Source organism: Eimeria necatrix, genomic scaffold (assembly GCF_000499385.1).
Source record: "Eimeria necatrix Houghton genomic scaffold, Enh_scaff400, whole genome shotgun sequence".
Lineage (NCBI taxonomy): Eukaryota > Apicomplexa > Conoidasida > Eucoccidiorida > Eimeriidae > Eimeria > Eimeria necatrix.
In genome coordinates, this window is record NW_013654300.1 from 1 (window position 1) to 15,456 (window position 15,456).

Sequence of the window (15,456 nt, forward strand, 5' to 3'; positions counted from 1 at the left end):
GGGACGGCGGCCCGGGGGGCCCCCAGGGCCCAGCATGCAGGGGGGGCCCCGGGGGGCCCCCCGGGGGGCCCCCCGGGGGGCCCCCCTCTAGACCCTGCAGCTGCTTCGGAAGTGCTGCGGCTGCTGCTGCGCAGCGGCGAAGAGCCGCAGCAGCTGCTGCGGCTGTTTCAGCGGGGCCGGCGGCACGCAGCTTTTGCTGCGCTGCAGCAGTGCTTCTCGAGGGAGGCGCAAGGTGCTGCTGCTGCTGCTGCTGCTGCTGCTGCTGCTGCTGCTGCAGCAGCAGACGGTGCAGCAGCAGCAGCAGCAGCAGCAGAAGTGGATGTTGTGAAGGAAGTGAGCGCAGCAAGTGCCGACCTGGCGCTGGAAGCAGCGTGCAGCCGGGTGTCTGTACACTACGTGGGGCTGGTGGCAGCAGCAGTGAAGGACTTGTTATTTATTTTTAAATTTATTTCCGTTTTAAAAGAAAAAGAAAAAGAAGAAAGTGAAGAAGCAAAAGACAAGACGGAGGCTGCTGCGCTGCAGCGGGTGCGCGCTGCTGTCGATACAGCTGAAGCAGCAAACCCCACACTGCCTCCAGAAGCAACTCCAACTATTATTTCTTTTATTTCTGCATTATTAGAAGCAGCTTTTTCTCCGCTTTCTGCCATGATTGCTTCCACAGTTCCTGCTGCTGCTGCTGTCGTCAGGGGCACTGCTGCTGTTGTGGCGGCCTTCGAGGCCTCCTGGCAGCCGCTGCTGCCGCTGCAGCTGCAGCAGCAAGCAGCAGCAGCAGCAGCAGCAGCGCAGCAAAACATTCTGCTCGAGGCCGCCGCCCTGGCCTTCAAGCGCGCCTACGCCAAGGTGGCGCAGGAGCTGCACGACTCCACTGCAGCAACGCTGCAGCAGCAGCAGCAGCGCCAGCAGCAGCAGCAGCAGCAGCAGCAGGGAGAGGCCTCCCCCGCAGCTGCTGCGGACTTCTCCCCTGCAGAACTCGAGCTGCTGCTGCGGCAGCAGCACGCAGCAGCACAAGCTGTTGTGGTTGAGGGCTGCGTGGCTTTGACGGACGCGCAGCAGCTGCTGCAGGGGGCCAGCAGCAGCTGGCGGTCAGCTGCAGCAGCAGGCGCAGCAGCAGCAGCAGGCGCAGCAGCAGCAGCAGCAGAGGCTGCTGCGCTGGTGCAGCAGCACATCACGCCCTGGGTGTGGGGCCTCTTTGAACTTTTTGTCCGCCTCGTGGCCGCTATGACAAAAGATGTTCCTGCTGCTTTTAGTGGCTATTCTGAAGTTCTAGAAGATGTTCTCCGAGACTTTTCAGAAACTGAAAAGCAGCAAATTCTTTTAAATGAAAAAAATCCGCAGCAGCACTGGCTTCCTGCGCAGGTGCGCTGCTGCTGGGGTGTACGTACACCCCGCTGCTGCTGCGCGTGCACCCGGCTTGCTGCTGCTCTCGCGCCCCGCTGCAGCTTCCTTTCAGTTTATTTATTTATAATTTATTTATAAAATATATATTTACATTAAATTAAATTATTATTTGTTATTTGGTGTTTGTTTTCAGGTGGAGGCGACGCTGCGGGCAGCCCTTGCTGCGGACTTGCATGCGCCTGAAACTTCAGGTGTACGTACACCGCAGCCCCCGCTGGTCCCAGCGCTGCTTCTGGTGTATCTACACATCGGCCGCAGTCTGCAGCGAACTGGACTTTCGAAGTTGGAAGCAATTGGTTCTGAACTGTTCCCTTCTTTGAAGGCTGGCTGGCTGAGCAGCAGCAGACCAGCCCCTGCTGCTGCTGCTGCTGCTGCTGCTGCTGCTGCTGCTGCTGCGCCTGCTGCTGCTGCTGCTGCTGCTGCGCAGGAAAGGCCGCGGGTGCTGCCTGTGGCCCTGCGGCTGCGAGCAGCAACGCAAAGCCTCATGACAGCTTATGTGTTTATCCGGGGGCAAGCAGCAGCAGAAGCAACAGTTTCGCTGCTTGCTGCGCAGCACTTGCTGCGCTGCAGTGGCAGCAGCAACAGCAGCAGCAACGGCAGCAGCAACAGCAGCAGCAATGGCAATGATAGTGGCAGCAACAGTGGCAATAGTGGCGCTGAAGACTGCAGCAAAAGCATGCAATTAGAAGCAGCAGCAAATGAAAAAGAAGCAAAGTGGGGGCCCCCCGAAAGGGCCTCCGGCTGCTTCCTGCCTCTGATGAAAGTGCTGCAGCACTGCAGCAGCGAACTGGCGCTGCTGCTGGAGGACGGTGCGCAGCGGCCAGCAGCAGCAGCAGCAGCAGGAGCCGCAGCAGCAGCAGCAGGCGCAGCAGCAGCAGGGGCGCAGGGGGCGGGGGGCGCTGCTGCTGCTGCTGCTGCTGCGCTGCTGCTGCAGCCGCAGCGGCGGCTGCAGCGGCCCCTGGGCCGGAGAAGGTCCCCCATAGAAAGGGAAATGGAAAGACTCTTTGCGAGGAAGCAGCGAGTGTTTGCTGCTGCAGCACAGAGCCGCAGCAAAGCTCTGATGGGAGTCTTTCGAATTGCTGCTCGTGCTGCTCTGGAATTCGTGCGCTGCTGCGTCTACAGCGGCCCCGGGGAGCTGCAGCAGCTGCAGCTGGACTGTGCTGCAGCAGCAGCAGCAGTTCGGGTGTACGTACACCCCGAGGACGCTGCTGTCGTCGACGGCTTCTTCGACGAAATCGCGGCCTGCGCGGCGCTGCGGTGTACAGGCAGCTCCGCGGGGTGTACGTACACCTCGCCGCTGGCGCTGCTGCTGAGCGAAACGGAGCTCGAGGCCCTCTTGGCTCGAGACAAAAACGTTTATCTTTTTCCGGACTCGCAGCAGTAGTTTTGTTTTCTATTTTTCAAATTAGTTCCAATTTGCTGCTTCTGGAGCCTCAAAATGGCAGAGAACAGCTCAAGTCCAGCCTGGCCCCCGAGCCGCAGCGCCTGCGGTGTACGTACACCGCAGCGCCTGCGGTGTACGTACACCGCAGCGCCTGCGGTGTACGTACACCGCAGCGCCGCTGCGCAGGCTCGCAGGGGAAAGGATATTATTTTGCGAGAAAGTTCTTTTAAAATGTCTTTTCGCAATTTAAAATGTTTGTTTTAACATTTAAAAGCAATTAAAGAAGTGTTTTCGCGCTGCATGCGTCGGCAGCTTCCGAAAAACGGGGCTGCTGCTGCAGCAGCTCGAAACGAATTTGAACTTCAAGTTGATTTCGTTTTCAAGTTTTTGCAAAGTTGAACAACTTTTGAAACCCCTCAAGCAGCAAAAGACTCGCACACAACTCTTCGGAATTTCGAGGATTTAGAGCTGCTTTTGAGGGCTTCAAATTTTCAATTTTTCTTCTTCTTGCTGCTGCTGCTGCTGTTGCTGCTGCTGCTGCTGCTGCTGCTGCTGCTGCTGCTGCTGCTGCTGCCTTCGCCACAATTCAGTTTTCCCTCAGCTAGAGGGCAAAGCTCAACAGAATATTCAAAACTATTCTCAAAGTAACTCCGAGAACAAATTGCCACTACTTGTCCACAATTATAAATCCATTAAAAGGTATTTATCTGTAAACATAAATATATTAAATATATATATATATTTAATATATATATATATATATATATGTATTAAATATATATATATATATATATTTATATATATATTTAATATATATATATATATTTATTTATTTAGATAAATATCTATGTATACATATTTATATATATGTATATCTATTATTCCAGTGTGATTTCGCACTTGAAACAAAAAGTTGAAAATGTTTTTCTAAATATATTCAGAAAGTTGGAAATCTGCGCAACTGAGCAGAAAATAAATAAATAAATAAAATTGAATAAATAAATAAAATTAAATAAATAAATAAAATAAAATAAAATAAATAAAATAAAATAAATAAAATAAACAAATAAAAGGGAATAGAACAAATAAAGCGAACTAAAGGCTGCAATTCACTGCACCTGGTGCAGCGAAACTCGAAAGTCGAAAACTCGAAAAGTGCGAAATCTTCGCGCAGAAAAGGTCTTTTTGGCTCATTTTAAAGCGCGCAGAAGGACAGAATGGAAAAGAAGAAGCTGGGGGCTTCAAAAAGAGTCATTTTTGGCCTTGGAGGCACTTTTTTACGAAAAGTCGAAACTTCAACTCCGAGTCTATTTCCCCGGGACTGCACTCCCCCACCTTCCGGCCCCCAGCCAACACCCACACCCGCTGGCAGCCCCGCAAGGAAGAGAGGTGGTGGGCCACTACGAAGACGCAGCACTGCAGCAAGTGCTGCGAAAGAATTTCCCCAGTTGAGCGCCCCCCTGCTGCTGCTGCTGCTGCTGCTGCTGCTGCTGCTGCTGCTGCTGCTGGGGGGGGGGAGGCAGCACCGAGGGGGCCCGGCACGCCGCGCTGCGGCGCTCCGCCATTTTCCCCAAGGGCAGACTCCTCCCCCTCCTGCTGCTGCTGCTGCTGCTGCTGCTGCTGCTGCTGCTGCTGCTGCTGCTGCTGCTGCTGCTGCAGGTTGTTGCCGATGACTTCGCCCCACAGCTCTTCTGCAGGCGGCTCGTCAATGAGCACCACGCGGAGTTTGTCTTCGTCTGCAATGAGGCGAGCCAGAGCCAAGTAGCGCAGCTGGCGGGCCGAGAGCGTGCACCTGCTGCTGCTGCTGCTGCTGCTGCTGCTGCTGCTGCTGAAGCCTGCTGCTGCTGCTGTGTCTGCAGCAACCACTGTGTCCAGCTGCAAACCTCCCGGAAGAGAAGAAATTAATTCTTCGAGGCCAACAGCCCGCAGAGCTTTCCAGAGAGTGGCTTCCGAGTGTACGTGCTGCAGAAGAAAAGAAAGGAATCAAAAACAGATGCAACAAAAGGCAAAAATAATTTAAAAAAAGAATTTAAAAAGAATTCAAAAAGAATTTAAAAAGAATTCAAAAAGAATTTAAAAAGAATTTAAGAAGAACTTGAAAGAAAAGAGGCTTAACAAGCCTAAACGGAGGAGAAACAAAAAAGAAAAAAGACGAAACGGCTTGCAGAAAAAAACAGAAAATTGAAATTATTGAAATGCAATTAGCACAAAATGTGAAAAGCAATTGCTTCCGAAGCAACTGCTTTTCACATTTTGTGCTAATTGCATTCTGCTGCAGTGCAGCAAGGGGAGGCGCACGCGGGGGTCGAGGACGTCTTTGACAGTCCATCCTTCGAAGACAAGAGCCCTTTGTGGCAAAAAGCCAATAATGGATTTAATTAAATCTCGAGACAAAGAAGACAACAAAACGCCGTCCAGCAGCAGCTGCCCCTTGTGGCACGGCAGCAGCCCGAAGAGCGCCTGCAGCAGCGTCGACTTCCCTGCAGCAAAACCCAAAGCCACACGCATGCGCTTTGCTGCTGCATGCATGCGCTTTGCTGCTGCATGCATGCGCTTTGCTGCTGCATGCATGCGCTTGCTGCTGCATGCATGCGCTTTGCTGCTGCATGCATGCGTGTTGCTGCTGCATGCATGCGCTTTGCTGCTGCATGCATGCGTGTTGCTGCTGCATGCATGCGCTTTGCTGCTGCATGCATGCGCTTTGCTGCTGCATGCATGCGCTTGCTGCTGCATGCATGCGTTTGCTGCTGCATGCATGCGTTTTGCTGCTGCATGCATGCGTTTGAAGTTAAGTGCATGCGTTTTGAAGCTGCATGCACGCGTTTTGCTGCTGCATGCATGCGTTTGAAGTTAAATGCATGCAATTGAAGTTAAATGCATGCAATTGAAGTTAAATGCATGCAATTGAAGTTAAATGCATGCAATTGACATAATATAAATGCATGCAATTGAAGTTAAATGCATGCAACTGAAGTTAAATGCATGCAATTGACATAATATAAATGCATGCAATTGAAGTTAAGTGCATGCAATTGATATAATATAAATGCATGCAATTGAAGTTAAATGCATGCAATTGAAGTTAAATGCATGCAATTGAAGTTAAATGCATGCAATTGACATAATATAAATGCATGCAATTGAAGTTAAATGCTCCAAACTCTTTGCAACAGCCAGCTGTCTGTACATACACCCCAACACACCCACCAGCCCCCGTCCGCCCCACAATTCCAATTCTTTCTCCAGTCTTCACTTCTGCGGAGAAGTCCATTATGCTTGGCTTCAGCAGATACGCTGGCCGCCGAGGCGCAGCAGCAGCAGCAGCAGCAGCAGCTGCTGCTGCTGCTGCTGCTGCGCCGTCGGCTTCCAGGTCCCTCGGACCCCCTGGGGGGGCCCCTGGGGGGCCCCCCGGGGGGGCCCCCGGGGGGGCCCCCGGGGGGCCCCCTGTGGGCCCTTCTGGGGCTACTTCGCTGAGAACTCCCTCGTCTTCTGGGGTGTATGTACGGTAGCGGATTTCCACATTAATGAACTGCACTCCGGTGCGGGTCTGCGGGAGAACAGCAGCAGAAACTGCTGCTGCTGCTGCTGCTGCTGCTGCTGCTGGCTCGGGCGCTGTGTCTTCCAAGTAGCTCTGGGAAGGAAAAATGCAGAGACAAGAAAAGCTGCAGAAGCAGAAAGTAAGAACTTTAAAAACTTGTTTTCATGCTGCAGCTATTGTGGCTAACTGGGAGCTCCAGAGTGCGACAAAACGCAAAAAAAACGAGACAGCAGCAGCAGCAGCAGCAGCAGCAGCAGCAGCAGCAGCAGCAGCAGCAGCAGCAGCAGCAGCAGCAGCAGAGCAGCAGCAGCAGCAGCAGCAGCAGCAGCAGCAGCAGCAGCAGCAGCAGCAGCAGCAGCAGCAGCAGCAACCTGGACCCTCTCGACGGAGCACATGTCTTTTTCAGTTGCAGTGACATTAGTGAGAAATCGCCGGAGAGCTCCTGCAATGGAAAGAGAATAAGAAATGGCGAGTCCGACGAGTCCGATGTTTGTGGGGTTTTCAGGTGTACGTACACCTGAAGACCCCACACTCGGCGAAGCCTCCAGCAGCCGCGGGAGAGTTGCATTTAAAACGACGAGGGGGAACAGCAGCAGCTGCAGCCGAATGTTCGACCAGGAATTGACGCTGAGAAGCAGCAGCAGCAGCAGCAGCAGAAGCAGCAGCAGCACAAGCGAGACATTTGCATGCAAGGCGCACGCTGCTGCTGCCCAAAAGACGGCCTTCCAACTAAACAGCTGCGAGTGCAGGTGCAGCAGGTGCAGCAGCAGCAGCAGCAGCAGCAGCTTCTGCCATGACGGGACCCCCAGCAGCAGGAGCAGCAGCAGCTTCTGCTGCGACAAGACTCCCACCAACAACAGCAGCAGCAGCAGCAGCAGCAGTTCTGCTGCGACGGGACTCCCACCAACAGCAGCAGCAGCAGCAGCAGCAGCAGCAGCAGCAGCAGCAGCAGGAGTTTGGGAGTGCGGGGGCTGACCCCCACTGCGTGAGTTTGGTTCTTTGGGAGAGTTCCAAATGGGTTAAGAAATGAGTTTGGAAGAAGTTTTGTTTTTGGAGATTTGAAATGATTTCTTTGCCAGAAAGAGCCTCGCTGAAGGCTGAGAGGATTGGGGAAAAAGAGAGGAGAGAAGCTCTTTGAATTTCCCGCGAAGAGCTCCGGAAATAGCGAAAAACCATCAAATAAAAAGAAATGATCATCAAAGGCCAGAGGGGAAGTACCCAGCGGCAGGCGAGGCTGAGGACGACGACCTGTACGTACACCGCAGCGTGCGCAGGAAAAGCGAAAAGTCGCGAAAAGTCGAAAACGAAAAAAAATTTTTAAAATTCGAAAATGGTTCCTTTTTTTCTGCTTTTTCGGAATTCAGGTGTACAGACACCTCACCGAAAGCGCGCAAGACACTGCGGCAGTGCACGAAAAACCAATTCTCCGCAAAATTCCAAAATCAATTATTGAAATGTCGCTCGCAAACCGATTCAGAATGCGCCCCACGGGGTTGCGCGCGTAGAACCACAGCGGCGCTGTACATACACCCCACCACAGCTGCTCGTGCACTTTCCGCGCTGCTCTCATCGAGCCCTTCACTCCCACAACTTTTTCAAAAAGTTCAAAAGTCATGTTCAAACAAGACAGCCTGCAGCAGCAAACACAGACCCGCACTGCTGCTGCGAGAGAGAAGGCCAGCTGCTGCTCCTCCTGCTGCTGCGGGAGGCAGCGGCAGAGCAGTTGCTGCTCCTGCGGGAGAGAGAGGGAGCCAAAAAGAGCAGCAGCAGCTGCTGCTGCAGCAGCTGCTGCAGCAGCAGCTGTTGCTGCTGCGCGGGCAGCAGGCCACAGCACCAATAGCAGCAGCAACGGCGGAACTACGCAGCAGCAGCAGCAGCAGCAGCAGCAGTACTCACCCGATGAAGACAAGCAGGAAGCGCTCGTGCACAAGAGCGGCGAGCAGGCTGCTGCTGCTGCTGCTGCTGCTGCTGCTGGTTGGTGCTGCTGCTGCTGCTGCTGCTGCTGCTGCGTCGGAGTCTGCTGGGGACTCCATTGTTGTCCAGCGCGCGAGCCAGAGGTCACTCAGCACATCTGAAATGCTTCCAAAAATGACAATTAAGAAAAAAGAAATGGACAAAAATCTTCCAGTTTGTCTCAAGTACCTGCGCGAAGTTCCCGCAAAAACGCATGCATGCAAAAGCCCCAAAGTGGGGAAAAGCAGCAGAAAGCAGCAGCAAAAAGCCCCAAGTTTGAGGCCAAAAACGAGCCCCTAAGCTTCTCTCTAAGTCCACTTTTGCTGCTGCTGCAGCACTGCGCGCAGCTGCTGCAGCAGGGGCGCTGCAGCGGCAGCGCTGCAGCTGCTGCATTTTTTGCTGCTGCTGCTGCTGCTGCTGCTGCAGCTATTTCCTGCTGCTGCGGGCCGCTGCTGCTTCAAATGCCATTTGCTGCCTCACCACAAATAAGACTTCAGCCCAACTACTCCACTTTCAGTTTCTTCAGTTGGAGGAATTGTTCTTTCAGTTTTTATTTCTGCAAAAAGATCTGCAGCAGCTTCGGGCTCTGCTGCAGCTTGCTGCTCAGGTGTACGTACACCCGCCGCCTCGCTGCTGCTGCTGTCCTGTTCCGCCCAAATGTTCTCAATGGTGCCCAGCGGCTCCTCTGCTGCTGCTGCTGCAGCTGCTGCTGCTGCTGCTGCTCCCGCTGCTGCTGCTGCTGCAGGTGCTGGGGCGCCGAGAGCTGCAGTGAATTCCGCGACGCCGCCGCGCCAGGCAATGGCGCCCTTGACGAGTCTGCAAATGGTGAAGCGCATCTGCTGCTGCTGCTGCTGCTGCTGCTGCTGCTGCTGCTGCTGCTGCTGGTGCTGCTGCTGGCGCATGAGGCCTATGAGGGAGTTGTCGTTGAGGCAAACTAGAACTGCGGAGTTTTTCAAAAGGCCTTTTGGGCCGAAGAGGTTTTGAAAGAGATTTGCGGCGACGGCCAAGTCGAGGCTGTTGAAGCACTCGTCGAAGCAGAGCAAACAGCCGAGTTCGGAGCTGCTTTTTTGGAATTCTTTTTGCAATTCTTTTTCATTTTGCATTTCCTTTTCCTTTTTAATTTCCATTTCCAAAAAAGTGCGCAGTCGCGGCGCGCGCCGGCGCCGCGCCGCCGCCGCCGCGAGGTGTCTGTACACCTCAGACTCCAGCCGCGCCGCCGCGCGTCGCCGCACTTCTTTTTTCGCCATTTTTGATTTTTCTGGACTTTTTCGAGTCCTCAGCTCGTGCAGTTTGCAGCAGTAAACAGCTCGAGCAATGCCGATTCGAACGCGCTGCCCGCCGCTCAAATCGAGGCCCCCCTCGTCCACTTTCCGCAGGTCTCCGTGCGCCCAGCTGCTGAAGTCCGCCCCCAACTCGCAGGCAGACACCACTGCAGCATAAGTGCTGCTTTCAAAGGGCTCTCCGAAGGTTATGTTTTCCCGCACGGTGCCCCCGCACAGCCAGGGCTCCTGCGGCACGAAGCCCACAGGCGCTGCTGCTGCTGCTGCTGCTGCTGCTGCTGCTGCTGCTGCTGCTGCTGCTGGGGCTGCTGCTATGTACAGCGCCCCTCCAGTTTGCTGCAGCTCCAAACGACGCAGCACTGCCTGGATTAGGCTGCTCTTCCCGCTCCCGGGGGGGCCCGTGACGAGGACCACTTCGCCGCACTTCAGCTCCAAGTTGATGCTGCTCAGACACAACCTGCTGCTGCTGCTGCTGCTGCTGCTGCTGCTGCTGCTGCTGCTGCTGGAGACCGCTGGGGGGCTCACGGGGGAGGCTTCGGGCGTGCAGACAGGGCCAGGGTGCCAAGAGAAAGAAGCAGATATCATGAGGACCCTCAGCGTTGGATCTTGTATAGCCCTGACAGCAGCAGCAGCAGCAGCAGCAGCAGCAGCAGCAGCAGCACACAACAACACACACTCCAGTAACAACTGATATTTCCAGCGGGACAATTGCAGCAGCAAAGGCAATACACGGGATCTCAAAAAAACAACAGCAGCAGCAGCAGCAGCAGCAGCAGCAGCAGCAGCAGCAAAGAAGTCTATTCCCTACTGCAGCAGCTGCTGGGCCATATCGAGCAGCTCTTGTTCCTGCATTGCGTCTTCTTCTTCTTCTCCATCTTCTCTCTGGCGAGTACTGAGCAGGGGCTGCTGCTCGGCCTCCACCGCAGCAGCAGCGTCTGCTGCTGCTGCTGCTGCTGCTGCTGCTGCTGCTGCTGCTGCTGCTGGGTGCGAAGTGAAAATGAAGTGTTTGATTCGACTTAGGGAAATTTGGCCTTCAATTAAAGTGGACAAAGTGTAGGGCAAGTCTGCAAGGGGCCCCACAAAGTTGTCCATAACATGAATAACGGGAATAACAAGTTCAGCTTTCATGTTTAGGGCCTGCAGCAGCAAATTGCGCAGCAGCAAAGCAATTAATGGCAAAAATAATCCCAATAGTTGCATTTAAAATGCAAAATTATATAAAGTGGTCTTTTTAAATTTCTTTTGTGGTTTTTTCCGCGCCCCTGTAGCCCCGAGGTGTACGTACACCCGAGGTGCCTAGACACCCCAGCACCAAACTCACCCCCACCCGCCCTTGAATGAAGGGAAGAGTAAAAGCAGCAAATGTTGCAATCGAGGTGGCAGCTCCTGAGACGCAGCAGCAGCAGCAGCAGCAGCAACAGCAGCAGCAGCAGCAGCGGGGGGCGAAGATGAGCGTTCTTGGGCTGTGAAGCAGCGAGACCCGCAGCAACTGCTGCAGCAGCAGCTGCAGGGCTGCTGCAGCAGCTGCAGCAGCAGCAGCAGCAGCTGTTCGGCTTCCGAGTGTCACTGCGGTGTACGTACACCTGGCAGCAGCAAACCGCGGACTTCGCTGCAGCCACTGAAGTTCATTTAAATGCAAATTAAAAAATAGCTCAAAATGGATTGAAATAACTCCAAAAAGACATTTTCAGGAAATAAAAAGTGGAAAGAAACAGCCAGAATTTAAATGCAATCCGAAATTTGCAAATGGATTTTATAAAACTGAAAAGCTGAAAAGAGTTCAAATAAAAGCAGAAATGGAGTGTACCGACACCTGGTTTTGCCCTTTGTGTAGAAGTTTGTTTGCTGCTTAAAAGGTGGAAAGAAAGAATTAATTTGGAAGCAAAATAATTATTTTATTTTGCATGCAAAATAATTATTTTATTTGGCATTTAGTCACCAGCTGCTGCAGTGAGCCAGTAACTCAAGCCCGAGAGGTACATGCGAAAAGAACTCCAACTGAGTTCTTCATTTCTTTCTTTTTTTAAAATTTCTTTTGCAACTTCTTCCCATCCAAGAAGCCGCAAAGTCCGCATTTCCGAAAGACACTCATGAGTCCTTTCGATTCTTTTGTCTCTTCTTTTCTGAAATCAAAAAATAAATAAAAATAAAAATCCAAACTCAACCAGCGCGGACTCCAGGTGTACGTACACCCCAAAAACCCACTTTTCCGCATGCTCCAGGTGTACGTACACCTGCTCGCGCCCGGACTAAAGGGGACTTAAATTGAAGGAGAAAAATTAAAACATAAAGACGCACTTGGAGATGCTTCTCCAATTAATTAAAATGCCCTTTTCTGCTTTCTAAACCCTTATTTCTAAGCCCTTAAACATCCTTTTCCCCAGAATTTCAAACACTCAAAGTGCCCTTTTCCCTCACACTTAAAACTCGCTTCTTTCTGATTTTTAAAACTCTAAAACACCCTTTTGATTTCCCTTCTAAAGATTACAAGACTCCCTTTTTTCTCTGTTGTTTTAAAACGTTCAAAGACTCTTTTTCTTCTTTTTAAACCCTTAAAAAGCCCTTTCTTCTGCTTTCCAAACCCTTGAAAAACCCTTTTTCCTGTTTTTAAATTTCCTAAAACACTTTTTTCTGTTTTTAAACCCTAAAAAGACCCCATTTTCTCCCGTTTTTCAAAACCCTGAAAGCCCCTTTCTTCCCCTTTCTTTACCCCCTTAACCCCCCTGCTTTCCTGTTTCAAAACCCTAAAAAAGGGTTTTTAAACCACCTTAAAACCACCAGTCTCACCATAAAAGGCACTTTCAAACTGCTGTTGTAGGCCTCCAAACAAATCGCAAAAAAAACAATTACAAGTAAAGTCAAAACTGCTGGCAAGCAGCTGGAGCCAACCTGAAAAAAAAAAACAAAATTAAAACAAAGTTTTAATTATTTAATTCCATTTTAATCATTTAGTTTAATTTAATTTAATAAATGCAGCGAAATTAAAGGCATTTAAAGAGGAATGAAGTGCCAAAAGAAATTAAAAAAGAAACAATTGAACCAAACTGACATTCATGCAACTTTAGAGTAAGAAATGTGCAGACAGAACTTGACACTTTTGCTGCAACAGACAGGGCCTTGCTGCTGCTGCTGCTGCTGCTGCTGCTGCTGCAGGGCGCCTTGACTTTGCTGCTAAACGGTTTTAAGTTTTTATTTTTCACAAGAGCAAAGGAAATGAGCCCAGCTTTATTTGCTTCAAAGGAAGCAGCAAGAAAAGAGAAAAAGAATTAAATGAAAAAAGAAAAGAACTAAAAAGCAATTTAAATAAAAGAAAAAGTTTTGCTGCTGCTCCCCCGCCCACCTGCATAGCCAGCAGCAGCGAAGCCAGCCCAATGCGCAGCGGCAGCAGCACGAGATCTGCTGCTGTTAAGACCATTTCTGCAATTGAAGGAACATCAACAAATATTAAATTAAAAATAGTTCCTTTTTTGGCACTTATTAATTCCGAATTTGCTTCTTTCGACGCTTCTTTCGCGCCGCGCCCACGAGGTGTACGTACACCCCAGCGCCCCCGGGTGTACGTACACCCCGGCGCTGGGGTGTACGTACACCCCGGCGCCACCAGCGCCAACTCGGGACTTTTTTCGAAGTTCAGAATTCTTTCGTGAAGAGAATTTAATAAAGCTGCTTCCACTCGAACGGAAATGCGACAAATATAAAAGTCCAAGTGGCTGTCCAGAAAGACCAGCAGCAGCTGCAGCACAGACAGCGCTGCAGCAGCAGCAAGGCCTGCAGCAGCAGCAGCAGCAAACAAACGCAGCGAATTAGCAGCAGCAGCAGCAGCAGGCACTTGCGGGGGATCAACAGCAGCAGCAGCAAACAAACGGAAGGAATAAAGGCAGCAGCAGCAAACAAATGCGGGGAATTAAAAGCAGCAGCAGCAGCCAACAAGTGGGGGGAATAAAGGGCAGCAGCAGCAAACAAATGGAATAAAAGCAGCAGCAGCAAACAAATGGAATGAAAGCAGCAGCAGCAAACCAGTGCAGCAAAAAGAAAGAGCGCAGCAGCCCACGACCCCCGGAATTCGCTGCGGTGTCTGCACAGCTCGGGTGTCTGTACAGCTCGGGTGTATGTACAGCTGGGCTCACCGCGAGCCCAAAAGCCGGGGAAGTCCATTTGTTCAGTTTTTAAAATTTGTCGAAGCAGCAAAGTGTTTGCAAAGCTGAGAAGTTCCTTAAGAACAGCCCAGGCAAAGGCCGTGGCGAGGGGCCCCCAGAAGAGCCTCAGGGTGGCCCGCAAGACCGAGGGGGCCCCCCGGGTCTTCTCCTCCTGCAGCAGGAGGGCCCCCAGGGGCCCCTGCTGCAGCTGCTGCAGATCTGCTGCTGGCAAGCCCGGCAGCTCCTGCGGCAGCACAGAGCCCCCCAGACACCGCAGGTTCACGGGGGACAGCCAAGAGAAAAACAAACGGCTCCACCAGCCCGCAGAGTCGTACGAGCTGCTGCTGCTGCTGCTGCTGCTGCTGCTGCTGCTGCTGCTGCTGCTGCTGCTGGTTTTGAGGGGGGACCGGGCCAAGCCCGGAGAGGAGGACGCCATGGCGCCGCGGGTTGCTGCTAACAGACAACAAAGACCATTCTTCAAATTTAAAACTAACAGACAAAGAAAATCCTTTTTTTAATTTATAAAAGTGAAGAAGCGAAGGGGCGGCGGTTGGGCGTGGCGGGTGGCTGTCTGGGGTGTATGGACAGCTCGGCGAGCAGAAGTCTCGCAGCAAGTCCGGCGGCGACGATTCAGATCAAATGAATGAATCAAATTAATTAAAAACGACAACAGAGTTAATTTAAAAGCAAATAAATGCAAATAATATTCAATTAAATGCAATCGAGGCCTTGACTTCGCGGAGAAACGGCGAGTCGAGCACAAGACATTCTTAACCGCCGATCGCCGCTGCTGTCCGTACAGCCCGCTGACGGGTCTACCGCCTCAAAAGAAGAATAAAAAGAATTAATTTTAACTTTATTTCATTTATTTTTATTTTATTTTCGTTTTATTTCACTTTTGACCCGAAAATTCCGCCAATTTAGACCTGTCTGGCCCCTCGGCCGCGGGCGCAGCCGACTGCGCGTGACCACTCAGGGCCTCTGCTGCTGCCTCTGCAGACCACTGGTCAATTAAATTGCAAAATGTTCATTTATTTAGCAAATATAATTTAATTTTTATTTAATTTCTCTTCAAAAATTCATTTTTTTCGCAAAATGGCCATTCGAGCTGCGCCGACGCACCCCTGGGCTCAACCCGCTGTCGGCCGTCCCCTGCGGGGCAAGATAATAACCCTAAACCCTAAACCCTAAACCCTAAACCCTAAACCCTAAACTCTAATTGTTGAATTTAAGGATAACAAGTTCTACTTAACTTCATAAACAGCAAATACAGCAAACCCTAAACCCCAAATCCTAAACCCTAGATCTCACATTTTTCTGCTACCCCCCGACCATATCCTCTTATTTCCTGGCCCCTAAACCCTAAACCCTAAACCCTAAACCCTAAACCCTTGCAGCAGCACTTTCCCCTTTAGACTCTTGCGTTCCATTTTGCTACGGAGGTCTTAAAGACTTTTTATTTTTTCAAAAGAGAAAAACAAAGAAGAAACTCCTTTTCATTTTGTCGAAAGATAACTCAAAACTTAAGACCAAACAGCCAATTATGTGGCTAGCTAGCTAGCTAGCTAGCTGGCTAGCTAGTTAGCTAGCTAGCTGCCTGGCTAGCTAGTTAGCTAGCTAGCTAGCTAGTTAGTTAGCGGGGCAGTAGTGGCCGCTGACCGCTGCAGCAGCAGTTGCAGCAGCTGCAGTTGCTGCTGCTGCTGCTGCCTCTGGTGCGGGAGCTCATCCGCACTGCAGCAGCTGCTGCAGCTGCTCTTAGCTGCTGCC

The 15,456-nt window shown here is 51.5% G+C and overlaps 2 protein-coding genes across 2 annotated transcripts; one reads left to right on the plus strand and one right to left on the minus strand.

Moving 5' to 3' along the window:
- Position 1: 1 nt before the first annotated feature.
- Positions 2-2,782, plus strand: ENH_00051020 (hypothetical protein; the record flags this gene model as incomplete). Its single annotated transcript, XM_013581342.1, has 2 exons — positions 2-1,356; positions 1,532-2,782. Coding segments are annotated over 2 exons (2,606 nt in total), but the record flags the coding sequence as incomplete, so codon positions are not given.
- A 1,251-nt stretch (positions 2,783-4,033) lies between these two features.
- ENH_00051030 (ABC transporter, putative) lies at positions 4,034-14,125 on the minus strand (the record flags this gene model as incomplete). Its single annotated transcript, XM_013581343.1, has 11 exons — positions 4,034-4,744; positions 5,105-5,262; positions 5,990-6,413; positions 7,702-7,951; positions 8,217-8,462; positions 8,754-10,169; positions 10,362-10,690; positions 12,341-12,442; positions 12,894-12,955; positions 13,142-13,321; positions 13,681-14,125. The coding sequence occupies 11 exons, from the start codon at positions 14,123-14,125 to the stop codon at positions 4,034-4,036; spliced, it is 4,323 nt and encodes a 1,440-aa protein (XP_013436797.1).
- Positions 14,126-15,456: the final 1,331 nt, after the last annotated feature.